At 46.8% G+C, this 13,550-nt stretch overlaps 1 protein-coding gene across 21 annotated transcripts in view; it reads right to left on the bottom strand.

Annotated features, from left to right (window-relative positions):
* Positions 1–329: 329 nt before the first annotated feature.
* The window catches only part of PRR5L (proline rich 5 like), a 174,654-nt gene continuing 161,433 nt past the window's right edge, over positions 330–13,550 (bottom strand). For all 21 annotated transcript variants that reach the window (XM_016920677.3, XM_054662220.2, XM_054662213.2 and 18 more), the window contains one exon: positions 330–7,756. In XM_016920677.3, the coding sequence (XP_016776166.2) occupies positions 7,362–7,756 (395 nt within the window). In that variant the 3' untranslated portion in view covers positions 330–7,361. The remainder of the gene's footprint in view (positions 7,757–13,550) is intronic.

Raw genomic sequence — 13,550 nt, 5'->3', positions numbered from 1 at the left:
ACTTCTTTTAAGCTATGAAGTCATTGACTAAGCAACCACAAATAGGACCCAGTGTCTCTTGGGGACTCACACAAGAATCAAGTATGCTCCACCTATAAACTCAAGAATGCTGAGAAGCAACCACCAAAATTACTGGAAGGGATATAGTTTTCTTAGGTGGGGGGAAAAGAAGCCACTCAATGTCTGCAGCTCTGGGTCTCACACCCAAAGGAAATTTCTGGTAGTGATTTGCCTTGGTTACCTGGAATGGTTATTATCTTCTTTAGTGGATATTTTTTCAACCCTGGTTCATCAGTCAGGGGCTAGTCAGAGGACAAAGGCCACATCAATTATTTTAACAGACAGAATTTAATATAAAGAATTATTAATCAAAAATTGGACAAATAAAATGGCAAAGGGGGACCCAGAGGAATCACAGAGGTGGTAACTACAGGAAGCAACTACCACCCTTAGAACTGGGGAAACAAAAAGCAGTGTTAGGGGTTATTGAAATTTAAAAAGTTACAGGAGGGGCCCCAGAGGGCTTCAGAATTCTGAGGACGGGCCCCAGGCTGGACAGTGCTTGTATCTCTAAGGGGAGATGTTGAGGCTGGTTCTGGGAATGTGGATAAACTGCAAACAGTAACTCAACACTGCTGCTGGACCCAGCTGTCTGTGCCAGGTGATGTGGACAAAGACAGGATGAGCCCAACTCCTCTCCCTCCACCAGTCCCCCAGGCTCCCTCTAGCGCCCTCCATTGGCAGAACCTACCAGGGACCCAGCTGACAAAGCAGCAATGTGGTTTGCAGAATCCCAGCCACAGCATCACAAAAAAAGGAAAAGGCTCGAAACTGAGAGACAATATCTCACCAACACTTCAGGAAGGTTTAGATTTAAGGGTAGAAATATTTAAAAGAAACAAAACTATAGCATTAATATTTTATATTAGGAAGGAATATGTGCCTATTTGGTGTTTCAGAATGTGATATTTAAGAGAATAAAGCCCATTAGACTGACAGTTTTACAACTCCACTTTAAAATGTATAATTGAGAATTAATTTAGACTTGATTTTTTAATGGTGACATCTAAGTTTAAGTAGAGTATAAAAACATTTAAGAGCACTTAGATTTATCTTTTAAGTTAAATTTATTCGCTTCTATAAGAGTTTAAAATTTGAGATGATTTTGCTTGTGGTCAGAAAAACCAAAGTACTTAAAAAATAAATACATTAAATTTCTAAATCTGTTTTAAAATGTTTGAAGTGCTGAGCTATGCTTGTAAATAAGAGCAAGCATTATTGAAACACTCCTCCAAAGTTATTGCCAAGATCTGCTAGACTTATAAAATAGAATAATATTTGTAAGCTGAATTTAAAAGCATAAAAAAGTTTAAACTTTGCATCTGAAATGGAATATTGATTCTAAAGACAAAATTATATTTATTAAATTAAATATAAACTTATTAAATTATTACTTTTTTAAAGACAAATTTTAACGTAAGTTTTTTTTTAAAAGCCCCGAAATCTTTTCTACATAAGAAATTTACTGTCCAGGATACCAGAGTCCCTACGCCATGAGGTTTTCTAGAAATGATTGCAGAAAAGCAAGAGATGCAGCTTTGTTCCTTAGCTTTTCTAGAAACGCTGGAACATCTCTTACCTTGTAGCAAGCTGAGCAGATTCTGCCCCTGGCTTAGCTATTCTTCATTTTCTATCAGGCTAGGGTACCTCCTAGAATAGAAAGGGATGACCACTGGACTTGTGGTGAACCTGGGGTCAAGTCCAAGCTCCATTGCTTAAAAGACCCAAGGCTCAGTTTGCTCATCTGCAAAATGAGGGTGACACCTGCCTTGCAAGGTTGTTGTGAGGAACAGCCTAGTACTCGACCCTCATGCTAGATTCCTGAATGCAGAGAGGGTTAGGACAAGGAGGCTCTTGCCTGAGTTCACTGGCCTGGGACACTCCCTCTTCCTGGCAGGAGAGCTTCTTCAAAGAGATGGCTCTTTGATTGTTTCAAAGAGCAAACAACAGGTGCTCTCACTGTCCTCAGGACTGTCAGATCCCAAAGCAGTCTCTTACCACAGACAGAAAGAGGGCAGGCCAAGAAAATGAGCTGGCTCTGGAGCAAAACATCCCCATGAATAGGGTTAACTCTCTGCAGGGAAGTGGCAGACATTGGCTGGAGCAAAGGCAAGGAGTTGCAAGAAGGGCTCAGACTCCCACCTGTGTTCACTGGGTCACCTGGCCACACAGCCTCAGTTGGAACATGCTTGGAGAGAGCTGCATGGGGAAGATCCCTACCTGGAGAAAAAGGAGAGAGGCGGTGTCCTTTCTGCACATACCTGGGAGGGGCGGGGTGGGGATCAGAATTACACCATCCCATTCATTTATTCAATGCACAGGACTTAGAAACTTCTCTGTATTGTGAGGCCCTAAGCCTGCACATATAAATCCTACCCATTCTTGACTTCCTGGATTAAGCCCCTGAGAATGTATAGAGGTTGAAGTGGCTGCTTCTATCTGGAGAAGTGGTGAGGAGGGCCCCCAGGGAGAGGGAACAGTGGGAGCATGGCAGGGGATGTGGAGATGGAAGGCAGCTTCCTGGGACAATGAACAGTCCTGGTGAAGCTGTTGGTCTCCAACTCGAGGGAGTCAAAGAGCAGCCAATGAGGCCAGGAAGGTAGGTGGGGCCAGCTTGTGAAGGACCTTGAAGTCAAGTTTAGGCGTGTGGATTATATTGAAAGCCAAGGAAAAGTTTTAAGCAGGGGTTGCATCTTAGATCAAATGGGAATGTCCATAAGGGAGAGCTGGAGTCTGTACGCAAATACAGGAAGTACCAAGTTGTGTAAGTCCAGACTGGGGATGGTGAGGGCCTGACAGAAGGCAATGAGGCAATTAGAGATTGGAGCCTGGGACTACAGAATCGTGGTCTCTGTGGGAGTTTAGGCCATGGTGGGTGGAGGTCAGGCCGTAAAGTCCCCAGGCCATGTCACCCAGTCTCCCCTGAACACTGAGACCAGCACTTGTGTGCTGCAGTTTCATCTTCCCAGGCTCCACAGTACATCCCATGGCTGGCCTTTCTCCTGCTGGGAGAGAGATTTCAGCAGAGGCGGCAGCAGAGCAGTACCCACAGAAATCTTCAGTCCAGCTGAGGAGGGATGGAGACAAGAAGCAGCATGCCAGAGAGGACACCAGTGTATCTCTGGCCAGCTGAGGGACTCAAGGACATTTAAGGACTTTCAGAAGAGCTTCAGCCAACTTACCACTGCTCCTTAGCGTGAAGGCAGAGCCCCTGGGGGGGACACTTTTTGTCCATCTTGCTTTCCTTCTCTTTTCCCATCAAATTCCACTGGGCCGGAGGACAAGGAGTTTCCTCAGTAGCTAAGCTGGTCTTTCGGGAGCTTGCTACCCACAAAGAGTAATCAGTAGAAGCAGCAAAACCTAAGGATTATGTGGTAATCATTATTCTGTGGGGCAGAATAAAGACTCCCCCTCCCCCATCAAGGATGTCCACATCCTAATCCACAGTACCTGCGATGTATCCTACAAGGCAAAAGGGACTTTGCAGATGTGATTAGAGACCTTGAGTTGGGAGATAATCCTGGATTATCAGGATGGGCTCAATGTAATCAACAAGGGTCCTAGGGAGGCCGAATGTAGTTTGGAGTGATGCCATGTGAAAGGGACTCAACCCACCATTCACTGCTGGCTTTGAAGATGGAGGAAGAAAGCCACAAGCCAAGGAATATGGGCAGCCTCTAAAAGCTGGCAGAGGTAAGGAAACAGATTATCCCTTAAAGCTTCCAGAAAGGAATGCAGCCTTGACACCACCTTGATTTCAGCCCAGTGAGACCCGTCAGGCTTCCAACCGACAAACTGTAATAATAAATATGTTGTTTTGAGCTGCTAAATCTGTGATAGTTATGGCAGTGATCAGAAACAAAGCAGATCGTAAGGCTGGCTCCTTGTCACTCAGCTCTTGAGTCAGTTGACTTGGAGAGAGACCTCCTTTGGCCATTCCACCCACAGTCATCCTTTCTTCACTCTCCAGTCACTGGCACTTTGCCATTTCATCCAGTGTTGTTTGGTAGTTGTGATGCTTGTGTTGACCTGATTTCCAGCCTTCCCCCCCTATAGTGTAAGCTCCATGAGAGCAGGCACCTTGGTTATTTGTCCATCACTGTATCCCTAGTACCAAGAAAAGCGCCTACGCACAATGGAAACTCCACAAATGTTTGATGGGTAGATGGGTGGATGAATGAATATGATGGTGCACTGCTATGTCATGGGCACACTAATGACATGAAACCTGTTGAGGCAGAATGCTCAGTGGTTATTTACCATAGTTATGACCTGCAAAGGCTCAACCAAAACATACACACTCTCCTTTTACATCCTACAGGATGACTACTCAGTCACACCTCTTCAAAGGCTCTTATTAAGTCTTTAGCGGTCTCAGACTGTTGCTGCTATAAGCCTCCTAGAAGTATTTACGCAGAGTAAAACATAAATTTCCTCTGCCAAACAGAATCAGAGGGGAATATATGAGATCATCCATGAGTACATACGGTAACTGTTCCCTCTAGGTCAAATACTCTGGGAAGAAAGGCCAAGCTGGTTTTAGAAAAAGAAGTATTGGCTTCTCAGACTTTTTTCAGTATTTTCTAGCTCCACAATATGTTTCTCCAGGAAATGAGTTGCCAATCCGGTCCAGAATTGCAAACAAAACCCAGGGAAGACTGGCTGAGCTAAGGCTGCTGTCTGACTGTGGAGTAGAGGCAACAAGAAAAGAGGAGGCAGAAGTTGGGGCAGGGAGTTTGAGGGAAGGATGCATCAAGATCTAATTTGAGGAAAAAAAAAATCCAATTTGACCGCTATACTTGCAAATTCGATCAAGACACCCCTGGGGCACCCAGCATGAGAATAGGGTAACATGGACAAAATGTTGTTGATTGAATCCATTTTGGAAACAGACAACATGAAAGGTTTCTGTGAGCTCACTTGAAGAGTCATGATTGCTTCCTGTCATCAAATGTCAACCATAAGAAAATCCTAGCATAAATAATGAAAATGAATCTAGGAGAGAAAAAGTGGTTAAGAACACCTCAGCTATCACTCCTCCAATAGCTCTCTGATAGCTAACATGACCATAAACATCAATAAAATTTTTTATAGGTACAGTCTATTTACTGCACAAATATCAAATGTGTACATCGATGGTAAAAAGTTGTAAACTGGCTAACAGTCATCAGCACTTAAGTACACTGGGTCTATACTGACACTTCCATTCTCATTTTAAGAGCTTATATATTTAATTGATGACTGCTCTCCTCATCAGGAACATTTAAGACATGGAAAAGGCATTTATATACACACGCACGCATGCACATATGCTTAACCTTACAAACTGAAAAAGTAAGCCCAAGCATGATTAATTACTTTGCCTGGATCAATAAATACTAGTCTCAAATGTTAAGTGTACTAATAAGGACAGAAGCTGTCAGTTACATAAATTATCATGTTGCTACCTACTGATGCTCCATTTGCTAATGCATGTTAGTCAGTCTGTAGACTTTATCCAACACATACATAGAGATTATTTTTTTGTTTGAAATTCTCAGCAGATCAGCAGATCTCTTTTGGACATTTCTCTCCCATCACTCTTAGGATGAAAATGAAATAACTCTTAAAATAAAATTTCTAAATTCCCAGCCATCAAGAGCACAATTCTAATCATATTTCAAATCTTCACTCAGAAGGGAAATGCTATCAAGAGTTAAATGAGAAGGTCTCATCACCGTGGCAGCTTAGACTGATCTTCACCTTCTCCCAGCACCCTCTTGCCATATTGGAAGCCAAGGTGGCTCATCTCTTTGAGATTTCATAAATACCAACAGGAAGGGTCAGAGGGGAAGCCTTGTCTTTCTTTTTTTCTGGAGCTGTTATCAGTGAGACCGACAACTACAAAGAGGAGGATAGGGATTCAAGGTGGATAAAAGCCCCCAGACCTGGAGGGAGCAGTAGAAGGATGCAGCACCGTGCCAAGGCCTGCTGCCCCCAAGTGCTTCACATGCTAGAAATTCTCAGCATTTCTTTAACCACAGAGAATAAACATCCTTCCAAAAGGTCCTGCCCACATCTCCCCTCTCTCCCAGCACTGTAAAGCATGGAAACATTCCATTTTCCATGCTTCCTGGAGAATCCTCTGCCTATGAGGCAAACTGGGTCTCCCCACCCCAATGCAGCTTTTCCTAGAAACCATGAAATTTACAAATTTACACAAGCCATTGTGGGTTCAAGTCCAGCTGCTTCTAGAGCTCTGTGACCTAAGAGCCCTGTCCACCATGGATCTCTTTATCCTGAACCACTTCCAGTCTCTTTTCCCAGGAGCTCTGCTTGTGTTTTTAGTGTGAAGACTCACCCCATTGGAAATGAACAGTGCAAGATCCTATGTGCAAAATTTGCAAACATTTTTTTTGAAACGATACACATTTTAAAAATTCAAGTCAAATCCAGATAGATACAGGCCAGTTGGTTGGTATCAGCTGGCCCCTCATACCCACCATAGGAAAGCATGATGAGAAAGTCCGTTTCTGAAACGAGAGAGACAAGAGGCACCAGCTTCTTATCTGGGGGTGAGTTCCTTGAGCTTGAGAGGAAGCCTGAGAGGGAAATGCTAAGGCTCAATGAAAGACAGGGCAGCTCCAGGCTCGCGGCCCTCCTGGGTCAAAAGCCAAAGGCCTCTGTGCAAGCAGCACATAGGATCTGGATGTAGGTGAGGATAGATCCTCACTCACCAGTGGGGTAACTTTCCCAGCAATTCTGAAACTAAAATAAGGAAGGCACATTCCCAGAGCCCTGCTGAGTAGGGGCTTCAGGCTATTTTCACTCTACACAAAATGGGGGAGAGGAGTTCCCTCTCCACTAATTTTTCACCCATAAACCTCCACATCACTAGGAACCTAAAGGGGAACTCCAAAGGCCAACACATCCTTGGTGGTTATATGTGCTGTCCTGACAACCTCCTGCTCCAGAAATGCCAGGAGCATTGGATATGTCATTGGGAGCATCAGGCAGTCCAACATCGGAGGGAGAAAGGCCCAGAGATGAGGATCTGAGTCAGGCTGGCAAGGCTGGAGTCAGAAAGTGACCATTAGGCAATTGGTCACTACAATTGGTGGCTACAAAGAAGTGGTGACAGTCACCAAAATAAAGAGGTTTACAACAACGGTTTTCCCTTAGGTCATTTTGACCAGGACAGTACCCTAAAAGAAATAAGGCAGCGTCGCATAAAGCAAGAGCCCCCCTCGGTAATCCACGGAGATGGAGGGGTCCTCATCCTGGTTGCAAAACAGGAGATGGAAAGGCCCAGGGGTGGCGACTCAGCTGAGGGAAGCACAGTTCAGCTCCGAGCCCTCCTGGCTGCCCCTGGCCCCCTCCTCCAGTCCGTCAGGGTTGTCGGTGATGTTGGGCTCACTGGAGCACTGCCGGTGGGGTGGGGGGAAGCTGGGTGGCAGGAGCAGGCACTTGTTCTCACTGCTGGCCTCCTCCCCCAGGCCCGAGTGCATCATGGTGGCCATGGCCAGCAGCTGGATGTCCGAGTGGGCATTGGCCACCGTGTGCCGCCGCACGCTGCCACACTTCTCCAGGTAGGCTTCCCCCTCCTGCTCTGTCAGTGGGGTCAAGACCATCTCATTCAGTGGCCGGCTGACTGCGGTTATTGGGGAGGCATAGTTCAGGACAGTCACCTTGGGCCGGACCCTGGAGTGCCGCCTGGCTGCAAGAGAAAAATGAGCAAAGACTGTTATTGGGGAGGGGGTATTGGTGCTTAAAAGCTCCTAATCCAACTGGGGGAAAAGAACAAGGTGCTCAACCTTTAGGAGCAGCTCTTAGGTGCAGCCCTGCCACAATGCAAGGGAGGAATCTGGTGATACCTAAATGTTTCTCTTGCAACTTTACCTGTTTATGCCAGATCCTGCCTGTAACCAACCCTACCCCACATATTAGGTGGTCACCAACAGACTTTCCTTGACAGATAAGGGTCAAGGGAATCTGGTGTGTTTTTCAGCTGCTGCCTGAGCTTCATTGGGTTTGCCCTAAAATTCCCTTTCAATCAATGTCCTCTGAGGACCTGGGCATTCCAAAAGAAGCACCCTGGCTTCCTGCAGGAGTGGCCTCTCCCATGCCAACAGGCGATATAAAAGAGTCTTCCTAAGCTGAAATCCAGAGGAAGAGATAACTGGGGAGTTACCTCAGTTGTCAAACCCAAGGTAGCAGGACTATCTTGCAAATCATACAGAACCACGACTATCAATGGCCCTCATCTCCTGCCAGGTGAAGGGTCTCAGACCTATGTTCTGTTCAAGTCAATTCTCCTGGACTCAAACAGCCTTTAGCATCATCAAAGAACAGGCTAGGTTCCATGGATCACCCCAAGGAGGCAGACACAGGAAGGCTGGATACTAATTATAAAACTGCTGCTTTTTGTTTTTTTTGAGACAGTTTTGCTCTTGTTACCCAGGCTGGAGTGCAATGGTGTGATCTCAGCTCACTGCAACCTCCGCTTCCCAGGTTCAAGTGATTCTCCCACCTCAGCCTCCTGAGTTGCTGGGACTACAGGCGCCCACCACCATGCCCAGCTAATTTTTGTATTTTTACTAGAGACGGGGTTTCACCATGTTGGCCAGGGTGGTCCTGAACTCCTGACCTCAGGTGATCCACCCGCCTCAGCCTCCCAAAGTGCTGGGATTAAAGGTGTGAGCCACCACATCCGGCCTAAACTGCTGCTTTTGAATTCTCATCATGTTCCAAAAACTGTGCTAAACCTAGACATTTTATCTTTTGAATCCCCCCCAAAACTGAACCTAAGTCATGGTATAGTATCAGTTTCCACTTTCCAGATGAGAAAACTGAGTCTCAGAGAGGGAATAGGTTACCCAAGCTCATATAGATAGAAGGTAGTTTAAGCTGGGACTCAAACAAGGTCTGTCTCTCTCCAGACCCTTGCTCTTCTAGCTGCTCATCCAAGGCCCACAGATAACTAGGGTAGGTGAAATACCTTAAGGGAAGGATGAGCCAAGTGGAGGGGCTTCAAGGGCCGGAAAAAGCATGCCCATCTGGAGATAGGAAACTTGCCTGGAGGATGTACACTGGAGATGGACCTTTAGGATGGCAGAACTCCCAGAAGCGGGAAAGGGGTGACAGAGTTCTGAGCAATGGCAGCAGCCTGAGAAAGCTGCTGAGACAGGTGCACCATCAGGTCACAGCCTGGCTGGAACAGACTCCAGGAGAGGTGCCCCGGCAGGCAGATGGAAGCACCTGTGGTACCAGGTCACAGCACAGCTGCGGGGACGCAGTTAACATCGAAGGTCATAGGGCAAGATGGACTGTGCTCAGGAAGCTTCCTTGGGCAGAAGTGTGGCAGAATGGGCTGGAGCCAGCGAGGCCAGCAGCGACGAAAGCCAGGGAGAAGGCTCAGGTATTATATTCTATAATAAATAGGGATCGCATGTGAAAAAAGGTAATGCTAACATCAGTGTCAAAGTGAGAGGTGATCAGGAAAGGAAGTGGAGTTGTGGTGATGACAGTAAGGTGAGGATGACCGCTAGAGACACCACAGAGATACTACAGAGATACTACAGAACCCCACAACTAAGAGATCATGGGAGCGGGGCAGGGAGGAGGAGCTGTGGGACAGAACAAAGGAACGGCAGACTTGGGGGAGGGGCGAAGGATGGGGAGGATGCAGAGGAGGCAGCTCGTGAGACCCAGCGCCGGGTCCTGGCCACATCGCGTCTGAGATGCTGAAGGGGCAACCTCCACCGGCCGACAGACATGCAGTTTTGAGCTGGGAAAAGAAGTTTCTATCTAAAGACAGAAATTTGGTCATTTTCAAATAATATTTAAGGACAGTGAGAAATGTTGATAATATTTGGTGACAAAAGCAGAATATAAACAACAGTATTATGTGCATTTTGTCCCTTTTTAAGCAAAACTGGGGTTATACTGGGTGTTGTACTCACCCACCACACCTGTGTATAAAAACTGGGAAACGCTACATCAAAATATCTAGTTATCATCTCTGGGTAAAGGTATTACCCGGTGATTTTTAAAATTTCATTATCTTTTTATTGATACGTCTTTAAAATTTTCATTCCATATGTGGGCATTTTACGACAAGAAGAAAACATTTTAGGATATGAAAATCAAAGTCCTCTGGAACTTAGTAATGGCTGGGGCCCTCCGAGTAAATGTGACCTCTCTGAAAATGAAGATGGGGTAAAGGACTACATTATTCCCGTGTGTACACCTATGCTGGGTGGATAAAATGAGAGGGGCTAACAGCACTACTTTCAGAGGGGCTAAAGTATTAACAGCTAACACACAGGATAGCACTTAAGAATGTTCGGTGCTGATCTGAGCATCTTGTATCTGTGAATAATTAAATCCTCTCAACCCAATGAGCTGGGTACTGCTATCACCACTGCCACCTTACAGATGGGGAAACTAAAGCACAGAGAGGTTAAATAACTTGTTTAACATTGCAAAGAAGAGGCAAAGCTGGGACTGGAGCACAGATGGCAGCCTCCAAAAACCGGGTAAGCCCCATTGCCTTTCCAGAAGGAAGGAAACCCTAGGGTGGGTCAGAGAGGCAGGAGAAGAACCAAAAAACTCAGATAACTGAAGCCTCGGGAGTAGAGTCCCAAGAGAGGAAGCAAATCCGACAGCAACACCCCAGCTCCCAGGGCCTCTGCTCTCCCACCTTCACATGGGCTGCGCTAGGGCAGAAACATGCACAGAGTTTGGAATAGAGTAAGCACCATGACAAGGCTGGGTCCCTTGGTCCCAGAGAAGTCCCCCAACTCATGCTCCTCTTGAGGCAGTGCTGCCTCCTCTGCCACCTAGGCCTGGTATCATGTCACGAGCTGAGCGGCTCTGGACCTGAGAGAGGCAGAGGCGTGGGATGGTCCAGCCACTGCAACCGGTCTGGCCTGGGAGAGAGTAAATTTGAAGGCACGGCCATGGGAGAAACACAGCTTCAAAGGGCTGGGGGATGGGTGGATTCTGTTCTGGGCCTCCTCTTCTTTTCAGCCTCCCTTTCTGCCAGAGCACACCTCTTCCCAGCTTCCCAGTCACATACACCATTTCACCTGTCTCTGCCTTCCACAGTGCCCATATCTCTGACACCCTGAAGACCCAAGAGAAAGGTGTTCCCTCTGCCAGCCAGGCAGGACAATGCTGTGGGGAGAAAGGGAGTGGGGCCCAATGGTATCAGTATTTCCACCACACTTGGACAGGAGGGGGAACACCCCACTTTCCAAGAGGAAAGCAAACCATGCTGTTCACAGACTGGCCCATGGGGACACGTGGCTCATGCTGCTTTAGTTTACTCTCTGCTCTTCCAGTGGATCTGGAGGGCCCTAGACACGTGTGTCCGCCACTTCTAGAGCCAATGCTTCTGGAAGGAGATCACAGCAAGACCTGCCTACATCCATCTGCAAAGTTCACAGCAGCTCCTGTCATCGGACTGTTGTGTGTGTGTATAAATAATGAAGAGAATGAAATTCTAAACCTTTGGACTAAATCTTGAGTCTACTGGCTCAGAAGCCCAAGGGGCCTATTTGGTGGTGACAATAACAATTTTTCAAAATCAAAGGATATTACATAGAATTTAGAGTGTAGAGTGTGTTCCCACCCATGATCTCGCTGTTTAGTCCCAATCTCCCTCCAAAACAGAGTTGTTCTTAGTATGCCCACTGCACAGATGAGGAAGACTGAGGCTCAGCCCCGTTTCTCTTGGGTTCTAGATGGCAGTGCCCAGACTTTCCCCACTACACGCTGCTGTGTCTCAGGTGACTGCTGCTGCCCTCAGAAGACATGTTCCTTGAAGCGGCCCACCCACTGAAGTCAAGTAATAGCAAACACTGCCCCCCAGCAGATGCTAGACAAGAAGCTGACACTGGCGCCCCTCTTTGGAGATAAGAGACAAAACGCCAAGGAGCAACCAAGAATACGCCAGGCATTGGCAGCGGTTCTTTCTGAAGCATGGACGCTCGTACTCTCCAAGTTACACATTTCTATAATGTTCCTACATTCTTATAATACCTGTATTACTTTTATGATCTCCAAAATCAATAACTATAAAACAGAAGCACCAGAAGAGTTCAGAGCAGCAAGGATCCCATTGAAAAACTGTCCTTAAAACAAAATGCCCTTGAGAACAATTCATTTCTCTCTCACTGCTGATAGAAGTACACACTTCAGATTGCTGTTGGGAAACCCACGTGGGGACCTGAACCCTACAACCAGTCTAGCAGGAGACAGGACGAGACCTGTTTAGGGAGCATTTGCTGCATGCAGATGTCTGGGCCTCTGAGACTGGGTATCTACCTGCCAGGAGGGGTTTGTGCAAAGGGGAGGGTCAAAGAGGTAGACAGTAGTGACATTATTTCTAATGTTGCTAGAGATTTCGATGTTTTGTTTTGTTTTTTGTTTTTTGTTTTTGAGACGGAGTCTCGCTCTGTTGCCCAGGCTGGAGTGCAGTGGCGCGATCTTGGCTCACTACAAGCGCTGCCTACTGGGTTCACGCCATTCTCCTGCCTCAGCCTCCAGAGTAGCTGGGACTACAGATGCCCACCACCACACCCAGCTAATTTTTTGTATTTTTAGCAGAGACAGGGTTTCACTGTGTTAGCCAGGATGGTCTCGAACTCCTGACCTCATGATCCGCCTGCCTTGGCCTCCCAAAGTGCTGGGATTACAGGCATGAGCCACTATGCCTGGCCTCGATAATGTTTTATAAGAGTATGGGGGACTCCTCTCTTTGGGGAAGGGGTATCTGGAAAGATACAGTATTAATGTTAGATTTTATAACATGGCTGAAACTTGGAAGAAAGGCTGGGACCAGAGAAGACAGAGGGTAAATCGAGAGAACAGGAAATCAACTTGCTTGGCAGACACATGCAGCATCTTTGTAGGAAATGAGAATTCGTCTGATGATTTCCGCAGGTCCCAGCCCACTGGGATGAGCCAGGGAAAGGTGTCTCCAATGATCCTTGGAGGGCCCAGGCAGCAAATGGACAAGAGAAGCCACTCTGGCTGCTCACAGGCCAAGAGCTGGAGCCAGAGTGAGGGGGGCTGCCCTGGAGGAGGAGACCACAACACCACCTGTCCCCACCTTCAACAAACACTACTACCTGTACATGCAAAATGCTGCACTAGCTGCAGGAAAGAAAAGAAACATAAATCTGATGTGGGGCCCCCAACAGGGGCTTGAGCCCAGCACACTTGTGTACCTCCATGCATGTATGTTCACATGTCAGGGGCACGAGTTCTTGGAGGAACTATTTACTAAGCATCTATGATATGCTAGGTACTGTACCAAAAAGGAGGTGCTCCACTGATGGCTTCTAACCACTTTGCAGAAGAACCTGAAGTTGAGATGTGGAATAACTACAGTCATAGTTAGTGATGAAACCAGGACTCAAACCCAGAGCTGACAGCACAGGCCCAGCTCATGACCCACACACACAAATAACTGTTAGAACAGGTCAGTGTGGCAAATGTCAGGT

Source organism: Pan troglodytes, chromosome 9, assembly GCF_028858775.2.
Source record: "Pan troglodytes isolate AG18354 chromosome 9, NHGRI_mPanTro3-v2.0_pri, whole genome shotgun sequence".
NCBI lineage: Eukaryota > Metazoa > Chordata > Mammalia > Primates > Hominidae > Pan > Pan troglodytes.
This window is presented reverse-complemented; position numbering and strand designations above follow the sequence as displayed.